At 35.8% G+C, this 12,597-nt stretch overlaps 1 protein-coding gene across 2 annotated transcripts in view; it reads left to right on the top strand.

Moving 5' to 3' along the window:
* Positions 1-12,597, top strand: part of CEP85L (centrosomal protein 85 like) — a 182,153-nt gene that overhangs the window by 126,438 nt on the left and 43,118 nt on the right. For both annotated transcript variants that reach the window (XM_059400619.1, XM_059400617.1), the window contains exon 6: positions 9,106-9,285. In XM_059400619.1, the coding sequence (XP_059256602.1) occupies positions 9,106-9,285 (180 nt within the window). The remainder of the gene's footprint in view (positions 1-9,105; positions 9,286-12,597) is intronic.

Genomic DNA, 12,597 nt, shown 5'->3' with positions numbered 1-12,597 from the left:
TTAGTTTTGATTAGTAATCTGGCTTAAGTTGTATAGGCTTTGAATGGACTATTTTTGTTTTTACTTTTCCTTTAAGACCTACTACTTTTAGTGCTTGATTTTTGAATGGTTTTCCAGAAATGTGTATATTTCATTGTCCTAGAAACACTTTATTATTGGTAAAATTAATAAATCTTATATTTTAGAGCAGTTATAGGTTCAAAACAGAGGTGAGCAGAATGTACAGAGTTCTCATGTATCCTGTGCCACCGCATACCTATAGCTTTCTTCACTGTTGACATCCCGTATCACAGGGTATCTCTGTTACTATTGAACCTATATTGACACATCATTATCACTCAAAGGCCGTAGTTCATGTTAAGGTTCACACTTGGTCTTGACAATTCTGTGAGTTTGGACAAATATATAATGACCTATATCCATCATTGTAGTATCGTACAGAATAGTTTCAGTGCCCTAAAAATCTGTGCTCTGCCTGTTCATTCCTTCTTCTCTCTTAGCCCCTGGCAACAACCAGTCTTTTTATTGTCTCTATAGTTTTGCCTTTTCCAGAATGTGATACAGTTGGAATCATACTGCATATAACTTTTCAAGATGGCTTCTTTCACTTCATAATATATACTCTTAAATTTCTTAAGTCTTTTTTAAAAATATTTTATTTATTTGAGAGAGAAAGTGAGAGATAGAGCAGAAACAGAGTCGGGGTGGGGAGCAGAGGGGGAGGGAGAAGTAGACCCTGCTGCTGAGGAGGGAGCCAGATGTTGGCCTTGACTCCAGGACCCTGGCATCATGATCTGAGCCAGAGGTCATGAGCTTAACCAACAGAGCCACCCAGGCACCCCTTCTCTATGTCTTTTCACATATTGATAGCCTATGTCTTTTTAGTACTGAATAATATTCCATTATCTGGATGTACCACAGTTTATCTGTTCACCCACTGAAGGAAATTTTAGTTATTTTCAAGTTTTGGCAAATATGAATAAAGCTGCTAAAAACTTCCATGTGAAGCTTTTTGTATAGAATGCTTTCTGTTCATTTGGGTAAATACTAGTGAACACAATTGCTCGATCGTGTATGTGGTCAGAGTATTTTCAGTTTTCAACTCACTGCCAAACTGTCATTCCAAGTGGCTTTAATACTTTACATTCCCACCATTTTGAATGGAAGTTTCTGTTGTTCCATACCCTCACCAATATTTGGTGTTGCCAGTGTTTTAGATTTTGGCTATTCTGATAGGTGTGTGGAGTTAGGTTGCTCTGTGTTTTAATTTGTAATTCCCTAAAGATGTTGGATTTTGAACATATTTTCATATATTTGTTTGCCATCTGTATATTTTCTTCAGTGAGGTGTGTCTGTTCAGGTCTTAACCCCATTTTTAATCATGTTATTTTTAAATTTTGAGTTTTAGGAGTTTTTATAGTTTTGATACAAACCCTTTATCAGATGGATCATCTGCAAATAGTTTCTGCCAGTTTGTGGCCTGTTTTCTCATTTTCTCGGTAGTCTTCTGCAGAGCAGAAATTTTTAATGAAATCCAGCTTATTATTTGTTTCTTTTTTGGATCATACCTTTGGTAATGTATCTAAAAGTCATTGCCATAATCATAGTCTTCTAGGTTTTTTCCTATGTTCTAGGGGTTTTATAGTTTTGTATTTTATGTTAAGGTCTGTGGTCCATTTTTAGTTGTTTTTTTGAAGAGTGTAAAACCTGTGTCTATAGATTGATTTTCTTGCACGTGGATGTCCCATTGTTCACCATGATTTGTTAAAAAGACTTCTTTCTGCTCCATTGTATAGCTTTGTTCCTTTGTCAAAGATCAGTTAACTTGTATTTGTGTCAGTCTATTTCTGGGCTTTCTATTCTGTTCCATTGATCTGTTTGGTCTTTCCACAGTGTCACACATTCTAGATTACTGTAGGTTTATTTTACGTCTTAAAGTCAGATAGTGTCAGTCCTCTGTCTTTGTTCTTCTCCTTCAGTATTATGTTGGCTATCCTGGATCCTTTGTTTTTCCATAGAAACTTTAGAATCAGTTTGTTCCTATCCACAAATAACTTGCTAGGATTTTGCTTGAGATTGCATTGAATCTATAGATTAAGCTAGGAAGAACCTAACATCTTGACAGCCCTGAGTCTATCTATGAACATGGAGTATCTCTTTATTTTGTTCTTCTTTGATGTCTTTGATCAGAGTTTTGTAACTTGACTTATATATATCTTGTATATATTTTGATATATTTTTACTTATTTCATTTTTTGGAGTGCTAATGTAAATGGCAGTGTGTTTTTATTTTTATTATTTATTTATTTAAATAATTTATTTATTTGAGAGAGAGTGTGTGTGTGAGAGAGAGCACAAGCTGGAAGGGGAAGGTGCAGGAGAGGAAGAGGGAGGAGCAGACTCCCTGCCTAGCCGGGAGTGTGATGAGGGGCTGGATCCCAGGACGCTGGGGTCATGACCTGAGCTGAAGGCAGACACTTAACCGACTGAGCCATCCAGGTACCTGGCAGTGTGTTTTTAATTTTAAACTCCACTTGTTCATTGATGGTATATTAACCTTGTCTCTTGCAACCTTTCTATAACTGCTTATTAGTTTCAGGAGGGTTTGTTTTTGTTGTTGTTGTTGTTGTTGTTGTCTTTTTACAGTGATTTCCTATATAGGTGATCATGTCATCTATGAACAAAAACTGTTTTTTTTTCCTTTTTTCCCAACTGCCATACATTTTATTTCCTTCTCTTGTCTTACTGCATTCTTTAGGACTTCCAGTACAGTGTAGAAAATCAGTGGTGGGAGGAACATCCTTGCCTTGTTACTGATATTAGCAGGAACACTTCCAGTTTTTTACCATTAATTCTGCTGTTAGCTGTAGGTTTTTTGTAGATGTTCTTTATCAAGTTTAGTAAGTTTGCCTCTATTCTAAGTTTGCTCAAGGTTCTTATCATAAATAACTGTTGAATTTTGTCACATTTATTTTTTCCTCAGTAGCCTGTTGGTGTGATGGATTATATTAATTGATTTTTTAATGTCAAACAAGCCTGAATTGCTGGGATAAATTTCTATTGGTCATGGTAAATAGTTCTGTTTATACATTCTTAGACTTAATTTGCTTTTTTTTTTTTTTTTAGGTTCTGCTTTTATAGAATATTTAGCCTGTGGTTTCCTTTCTATTTATTTATTTACTTAAAAAAAACTTTTCTTTTGGTTATCTCTACACCCAATGTGGGGCTTGAACTCAAAAGCCTGAAGGATTCATATGCTCTTCCAAACAGAGCCAGCTACGTACCCCAGTAATTTTCTTTTCCTATAATGTCTCTGTTTCCTTTGGTATTAGGATAATTGTAGCCTTATAGAATGAGTTAGAAGTATTCCCTCTGCTTCTGTGTCTGGAAATGATTGTAGAAAGTCAGTATAATATTCTTCTTAAATGTTTGATAGAATTCACCAGTAAACCCATTGAAGCCTGGTGCTTTCCATTTTGGAAGGCTATTAATTATTGATTCAATTTCTTTAATAAATTTAGGCCTATTCAGATTATCTATTTCTTTTTACATGAGTTTTGGCAGATTGTGTTTTTCAAGAAATTAGTCCATTTCATCTAGGTCATCAAATATGTGGACATAAAGTTGTCCATAATATTCCTTTATTATATTTTTAATGTCCACAAGGTGTGTAGTGATACTTCCCTTTAACTTTTGGTATTAATAAGTTTGTGTCTTCTCTCTTTTATCTTAGCTAGCCTGTCTAGAAGGCTTTTGATTTTATAGGTCTTTTCCAGAGTGAACTTTCAGGTTTTTGATTTTCTGTATCGATTTTCTGTTTTCAGTTTCATCGATTTCTGCCTTTATTCTTTTCTTCTACCTACTTTGTTTTTCTTTATCTAGTTTCCTAAGCTTGAATCTTAGATAATTGATTTTAAATCCTTCTTTTTCAATATATGCTTTTGATGGCATAAATGTCCCTCTAAACACTGCTTTGACTGCATCCTACAAATTTTAGATAATCTGCATTTTCATTTCCATTTACTACAAAATATTTTAATTTCTTTCAAGATTTCTTCTTTGACCCATGTTTAGAAATGGATTAATTTCTAAGCATTTTGCGATTTTATAGCTACCTTTCTGTTGATTTCTGGTTTAATTCCATTATGGTTGGAGAGAGCATACATTGTACAATATCTCCTTTAAATTTGTTAAGGCATGTTTTATCACCCAAAACGTGGTCTGTTTTGGTGAATGTTCTATGTGAGCTTGAGAAGAATGTGTAATCTGAAGCAGTCTATCGATACATGTCAGTTACATCCAGTCAATTGAGGATGATGTTTAGTTCAATTTTGTGCTTATTAATTTTCTGCTTGATGGATGTTTTCAGTTCTGATACAGAGTTGTTAAAATCTCCAACTATTAAAGTGGATTCATCTGTTTTTCCTTGTAGTTCTCTCAGTTTTTACCTCACATTTTTGCTGCTGTCTTGTTAGGCACATGCACATTAAGGATTGTTAAGTCCTCTTAGAGTTTTGACCCCGATAACTTTCCTTTCTGTAAAGTCTGCTTTTTCTGAAATTAATTTAGCTACTCCACTTAACTATTTCTTTAAAATTTAAGTACTAGTTAAACAAAATAGTGTAATATTGGTTTCAAGAGTAGAATGTAGTGATCCATCACTATGTATAACAACCAGTGTTCATCATAACAACTGCCCTCCTTAATACACATCACCTGTTTAGCTCATCTGCCACCCGCCTCCCTCCATAAACCCTGAGTTTCTTTTCTGTTGTTAAGTGTCTCTTATGGTTTGTATCCTCTCCTCTCTCTCTCTCTTTTCCTTCCCACATGTTCATCTGTTTTGTTTCCTAAGTTCCAAATATGAGTGAAATCATATCTGGGCCTGAGTTTTTGTATCTGACAGTCTGGAGACATTCTCAGTCATTACTGTTTCAAATACTGCTTTCATTTTCTCCTCCTCCTCCTTGTAGTGTTATACCCTTTATAGTTATCTCACAGTTCTTACAGTTCTTGGATATTCTTTTTTATTTTTAACAGTCTTTTTTTTTTCTTCTTAAGTTTTGGAAGAACTGTGTTTAGAGACATTCTTTTTTTTTTTTTTCTTTTTAAATGTTTATTTGAGAGAGTGAGAACGTGTTTGGGGTAGCAGGGGTTGGGGGGACAGAAGGAGAGCATCCTCAAGCAGATTCTGCTAAGTGCAGAGTCCAATGTGGGGCTCAGTCTCATGACCCATGAGATTATGACCTGAGCCAAAACCAAGAGTCGGATGATCAGCCAACTGAGCCACCCAAGTGCCCGTCAGAAACATTCCTTTTTCTGTTAACAGTATTTCTGATGTCTAATTTTTTTTCTTCTTTCTAAGAATAGCCACCTCTGTGCTTCCATTATCCATCTATTCTTGTCTGTTGTTTATCTTAGCATTAATGCCCTATATTAATCATAGTTTAAAAAAAAATCTCTGGTCTGATAATTCCAGCATTCCTATCATATCTGACTCTGCTTCTCATGCCTGTTCAATATCTGCAGACTGTGATTTTGCCTTTTAATATATTTAGTTTTTTGTTGAAAGTTAGACCTGATGTACTAAGTCAAATGAAATGTGATAAATATGCCTTTAGTAATAAAATGGTAAGGTATAGTGGGAGAAGTCCTCTGTAGTCCTGTGATCAAGTCTTATTCTTTTAGTGAGCCTGTGCTCCTGGAATGTGAACTTCCCATTCAATCATGGGACAGGATGGTTCAAGGCAACTGGAATTTAGTGTTTTCTTCTAGGTAGGTTAGCTTTCTTCTAGGTAGGTTAGTCTCTAGTTAAATAGTTTATCCTGAAGACAGGTCTTGTTAAGAAGAACATAGTATTCTGGTATATTTCAGAGTGGTTCTTTTTCTCCTCTTCCTGCTGGAAACATGAAGAGATTTTCCCCTGGTGTTCACTGTGAGGACATAGTAGAGCTCATGGAGATAAAACTCAGACAAGTCAGTTGTCTCCTGTGACTGGGTCTCCCTGGAGTTTTTGACTTTCAGACTTGTATACTCTGAGCCTCCAGTAGTTCCATCAGTTTCAGTTCTTTTTTCCTACTTCAGCATTGGTTGCAAGGAATATTCTGTTCTGGTAAGTGTGACTTTCTCTATTCACTTGTTTCTCCAATTCTGGGGGTAGCAGTTTACTCTGTGACCTTATTTCTGTCAGATCTAAGAAGAGTTACAGATTTTTCAGTTTGTTCATCTTTTTTACTTGTAAGTAAAACAGATGAAGGGGAAATTTCTGAGCTCATTACATGCCAAATTAGAAACTATAAGTCCATATTATTTTTTTTAGTTTCTTAGCCTAGCCTACCCATCTTACTGAGTTCTAGGCCCACCTCTCTGTCTACTGTTCATCTCTATTTGTATGTTCAACTGGTATCTTAATATCAATTGGTTCTAATTGTAATTAAGTACATCTACATAGACCTGTTCTATATGACCTCCTTACTTCAGCTCAGAATATGATCTTCCCTGTTACTTGACTCAAAATCTCAAACCATGGTCATAGATGACATTTCCTGTCTATTCACTTCTTTTAAAAAAGTTTTTGCTAAATCTTCTCAATTCTACATCTAGACTTTCTTCATTCTGTTTTGTGTGCTCTTGTTCAGCTCCTCTTTTTGTCCAACTAGGTTAGAATAATTTTTTTTAAGATTTATTTTAGAGAGAGAGAGCACACATATGTGCCACTGTGGGGAGGGGTAGAGGGAGAGAATCTTCAAGCAGATTCTTTGCTGAGCATAGAGCCTGACATGGGGCTTGATCTTAAAACCCATGAGATCATGAGCTGAGCTAAAAGCAAAAGCCAGGTGCTTAACTGATATGAGCCACCCAGGAGACCCTAGAATAATTTCATAAAGTGAATTCATATCCATTCTCAGTATCTTCTAATTCCTGCTGCCCACTGCATCCAGTTGTTGTAGCACTTGCTTGTCCTTTTTACCCTTCTCTTTCCCTTCAATCAAACGTACTGAGAATCTACACATAACGCTAAATGCCAGGGAATACAGAAATTTACAAAACACAGTTTACAATCTTCTTAAATCATGCTACTTTGTTGTTATAAAATGATCACAAGTTTTCCCATTTCCTATGAATTAAGATTTAATTCTGAACCTTGTGATTCTATAGTATGGCCCCACTTGGATTTTTAAACTTTTCCTTCTATCCATCCCCCCCGCCCCCCGCCTTTTATCCATACTTTAAAGATATGGGTACTCTGAATATATTCCATTTCTACCTTTTTAAAATGTTCTTTCTGGAATACTTTTCTGTCTTTCTCCATTCCTATCAGAATCCTCCTCATTTTCAAAGTCTATCTCAAAAGTTACCTCCCCCATAAAGCTTTTTTCCTTATTCTTCTGGTGCTGTCTTCATTTATCTTCCAACCTCCCTATACTTTGTACTTAAGATGACTTTTCATAGGTGCTGGGGTGGCTCAGTCAGTTAAGCATCTTCCTTTGGCTCAGGTCATGAACCCAGGTTTCTGGGATTGAGTTCTGCATCGGGCTTGGTGGGGAGTCTGCTTCTCTCTCTCCCTCTGCCCCTTCCCCCCACTCAGTGTCTGTCTGTCTGTCTCTCTCTCTAATAAATACAATCTTTAAAAAAAAAAAAAGATGACTTTTCTTTGGCTACTGTATTATATGGTGTCCTGTATATAATTATCTGAGGATTTCTCGTATGCTTCTGATAGAATTTGAGTTTTTAAAGGATAGTGCTAGAGTCTGTCATCTTTGAAATACCCAGCACATGATAAAATGCTATTTATGTAATTTTTGAATTATAGCTTCACCTTTTGGTGAAGTATGAGTTCCTCAAGGTCTAGTTCAAATTCATTTGTATAAACCTTCCCTTAGCTACCATATAGTACCACTATCTTAGCACTTACACAGTTTTCATTTTCTTTTTTTGTGATACTTTACTAAACTGATGGGGACTTGACTTTATCAACTGTTGAATCCCAGTACACAATTCCTAACATGTGCTTAGTAAATACTTGTTGAATAAGTAGAAAAATAATGTCCACTTATTGTGGACATTATTATTCAACTTGTGTTGAGTAAGTAGAAAAATAATGTTTCTTCACTTTGACATTACTTTATTGGTATCTCTTTTGGCACTTACCACATTCTAATTTACTTGAGGAAATATTTACATTTTCTGATTGCAGTTTCCTGGTTGTAATGCTGCAAGGGAAACGGGAAAAATCTCATCTGAAGTCCTTACAAAGCCTCACTCATGGAAACAAGAATACATTTGTTCAATCAGCAATTATTTTTTTGAGCTCTTATTTTATGCCAGTGATTATTCTAGGAAATAGGGGTCTAAGAACAACTAAGGTGGGCAAAAATTTCTGCTTTCATGGACCTTATTTTCTAGTTAGGGGAAACACTTTCTTAATACTTACCAAGTTTATGGGGTGCCTGGGTGGCTCAGTGGACTAAAGCCTCTGCCTTGGGCTTGGGTCGTGATCCCAGGGTCCTGGGATCAAGCCCTACTTCGGGCTCTCTGCTTAGCAGGGAGCCTGCTTTCCTTCCTCTCTCTCTCTGCTTGCCTCTCTACCTACCTGTGATCTCTGTCTGTCAAATAAATAAATAAAATCTTTAAAAAAATCAAAAGTACTTACCAAGTTTAATATTAGCTGGAAGTGATCACCTGTTAAGAATTTTTTCTTTAGTTTCTATTTCCCTGGAACTTTCACTTCTATTTAATATACTACTATGTCTCTAATTATATTTTATAACCAAAAAAGTTGCCTTTTATTAAGCTTCTGTTTATGTGATAGGAACTTTATATATTTTACCTCTGTTTTTCAAAAAACAAAAACAAAAAACACTGCAAGGTAAGCTTTATTATTTCTGTTTTATAGATAGGAAGACTGAGGCTTGGCATTGGTAAGCAAATCAACTTGATTTAATCATGGCATATAACTACAAAATAGGGGAGCTGGGATTCATGCCAAGGTCTCTCTGTTGCTAAAGCCTAGATATACTCTCTGTACTCTACCTGATTTCCAGTTTCTTCCCAATTTTTCAAGACAAGTAAACGTTTATCTTTTTTTTTCCTCTTTCTTGATAGCCACAATATGAGAACAGTTCACTCCAGACTCCATTTTCTGATCAGTCAGTGTCCAATTCCCAGCAAGAGGAACTTGAGCAAAAGCTTGCGTCTACTGAGAAGGAGGTTTTGCAGCTCAATCAGTTTCTCAAACAAAGAATAAGCCAATTTAGTGAAGAGAAGAAGAAACTGGAAGAAAAGGTAGGTATTTTTAATAAAGTTGAATTAGGTCAATAACAGCCCTTCAACATATAATTATTCGTCATCTGCTGTATTTCAGATGTGTGTTATAGTAGGTTGTACATTTATATTGAAATGATTAGTTTTGCGGTAACTTTTGAGAAAACCTGTGCTGTTCACAAAAATCTAGGGATTTTCTTGAGGGATTAAAAATACCACAGTACAATGGAATACTATGCAGCCATCAAAAGAAATGAAATCCTGCCATTTGCGATGACGTGGATGGAACTAGAGGGCATTAGGCTTAGCGAAATAAGTCAGTTGGAAAGGACAACTATCATATGATCTCCCTGCTATGAGAAAGTGGAGATGCTGCGTGGCAGGGTTAAGGGGGTAGGAGAAGAATGAATGAAACAATATGGAATTGGGAGGGAGACAAACCATAAGTGACTCTTTTTTTTTTTTTTTTTGAAGATTTTATTTATTTATTTGACAGAGAGAAATCACAAGTATTCGGAGAGGCAGGCAGAGAGAGAGAGAGGGAAGCAGGCTCCCCGCTGAGCAGAGAGCCCGATGCGGGACTCGATCCCAGGACCCCGAGATCATGACCTGAGCCAAAGGCAGTGGCTTAACCCACTGAGCCACCCAGGCGTCCCCATAAGTGACTCTTGATCTCACAAAACAAACTGAGGGTTGCTGGGGGGAGGGGGGTTGGGAGAAGGGGGAGTGGGGTTATGGACATTGGGGAGGGTATGTGCTATGGTGAGTGCTGTGAAGTGTGTAAACCTGGTGATTCACAGACCTGTACCCCTGGGGATAAAAATATATATGTTTACAAAAAAATAAAAAAGTAAAAAAAAACCCCACAGTATATCTTGCTAATGAATAGTGAAACCTTTCTTGAGTTAGTTGCCTAAACTGAGATGTGACACAAATATCTATTTTTCTTTTCTTTTTGGGTTCAGTTTCTTTGTCATGTTGGGTATAAAGGATTGGTATAAATAAAGATGGTACTTTTTTTTTTATAAGCACATGACTTCATGTTATTTAAGCTGCAGCCCCGGATTCTGAACAAGTGGTGAAAAGCCAAATATCTATATGTACGTAATATATCTGTATATTTATTTGACCTTTCTGCCTTTATTAAAGTATTTATATACTTCATCTCATTCCATTATAGTATCATTAAAGATCAAGTAGATTATCTACTAGGCCTAATTTACTAAAGAAGTATAGATCCTTAAGCTGCTAACTTAGTTGCAGAACTGGTTTTAGATTTCTCTCTTGATATACCCAGCTTATTATTCTATTAACCGAACCTTTCATTCAAGTGATCTTGAAAAAATTACCGTGATTTCTGTAGGCACGTTTGGAACTATTAATAGAGAACTCAGTTGATATTTGTGTGTGTGTGTGTACACACATATATATATATATATATATATATATATATACACATATATGTGTTTGTGTGAATTAAAATTTTGATCTTCCAAAAACTGACAAATATTTTAGATGATTTCTCTTTCTCAGCTATATGGTGTATTTTATCTTGGCTAACTTAAAAGTAACTTAAGTACCTGTTTCTTGTTTCTTTTCTATATTTGTGGGGCTTCGTACAATACCATAATCTGGAGGGAGCTAAGGAAATATTGGTTATATAGATGTAGGAGGGATTAAAATATTTTCTGACCTGATATTTGTTAATTAAAAGATTGTGTGAAAATTAATGCTGTTTCAAGGGTGCTTAGCTGGCTCAGTCAGTAGAGTATGCAACTCTTGATCTCAGGGTCATAAGCTGAATCTGTACATTGATGTGGAGCCTTCTTTTAAGAAAAAAAAGAAAATTGTAACAATTCAGTGGATACAATTTTTAAAATATATTTTTATGTTTTATCCAAAGTCTTCTCATCTTTTATTACTTTTGGTGTCCAGTGCTTAATAAAATCAATTTATATACTCACCACATATTTGACAGTTTCTACTTGGATATCTTTTTTTTTTTTAGGACTTTATTTATTTATTTGACAGACAAAGATCACAAATAGGCAGAGAGGCAGGCAGAGAGAGAGGGGGAAGCAGTCTCCCTTCTGAGTAGAGAGCCCGACGCAGGGCTCGATCTCAGGACCCTGAGATCACGACCCGAGCCGAAGGCAGCGCCCAACCTACTGAGCCATCCAGGCACCCCTCTTCTTGGATGTCTTAAAAATATTTCAAACTGTTCATCCAAAGCATAATTCTTAATTTGCCTTCGAGTGCCCTCCTCTTAAAACAAGATTTCTTCATTGTTCATTACTCTAAATTCAGTTATTCATGCTGAAAATTTTACTAACACTGATTAAGCCTGTCTCCTAAATATGTAATAGAATCCAGACTGGTCTAAGTTATCATATCTTGGCAAAGCTTTTGTCATCTCTGAAATCAATCTTGCCCTGCCTGTCTGCTTTCCCTCTATCTCCATCACCTTTTTTTTTTGGTTATTGTTGCAATTTCATGTATTTTTAAATTACATTTTGAATAATCAAAGCCTAATTTATATATAGTCAAATGTATAGATCTTAGGTGTTCAGTTTTGTTTTACTAATAGTATATAGCAATATAACTGCTATCTAAAATAAGACACAAAGCATCTCAATCATCTGGGATGCCTGGCTGGCTCATTCAATAGAACAGGTTACTCTTAATCTCAGTGTCATGAGTTTGAGCCCCATATTGGGCATAGAGTTTACTTAAAAAAACAAACACTTCAGTCACCCAAGAAGTTTCCTTGTACTTTCTAGTCCAGTCTCCTTCCTCTTTCTGAAGCACTGTTATCACCATAGATTAGTTTTGAGTCTTCTTGGACTTCCTATAAATGAAGTCATACTGTATATATATATATTTTTTGTTGGTCTTCTTTCACTTAATATCTTTGAGATTTATTCACATTGTTGAAGGTATTCCTATCTACTACTGAGTTGCATTCCCATTTTATAGATCACAATGTATCTACTCTGCTATTAATGGATATTTGGATTGTTTGCATTTTGGGGAAATTGAATAAGGTTGCCGTGAACATTCTTAAACCAGTTTTTCATTTCTGCTGAATAAATTCCTAAATGTGGAATTTCTGAGTCCTACATTTCATATGTAAATAAGTAAATGTAAATAGATATTTAACTTACAAGAAACTATGTGAATTCTGCACACTTAGTGACCTTTCTGAGTTGGCTATGTGGGTTGGGGCATCCTGAGCCAGTTGTCCTGTGCTGAGATGTTCACCTCCCCTAAAAACACTTAGATCCCCATGAAGCCCAACTATACCCAAGTGCACCAAAAGATCTGGGTAGGAGT

This window comes from Mustela nigripes, chromosome 5, assembly GCF_022355385.1.
Source record: "Mustela nigripes isolate SB6536 chromosome 5, MUSNIG.SB6536, whole genome shotgun sequence".
NCBI lineage: Eukaryota > Metazoa > Chordata > Mammalia > Carnivora > Mustelidae > Mustela > Mustela nigripes.
Note: the sequence above shows the minus strand (reverse complement) of the source record. Positions and strands in the feature narration are given on the sequence as shown.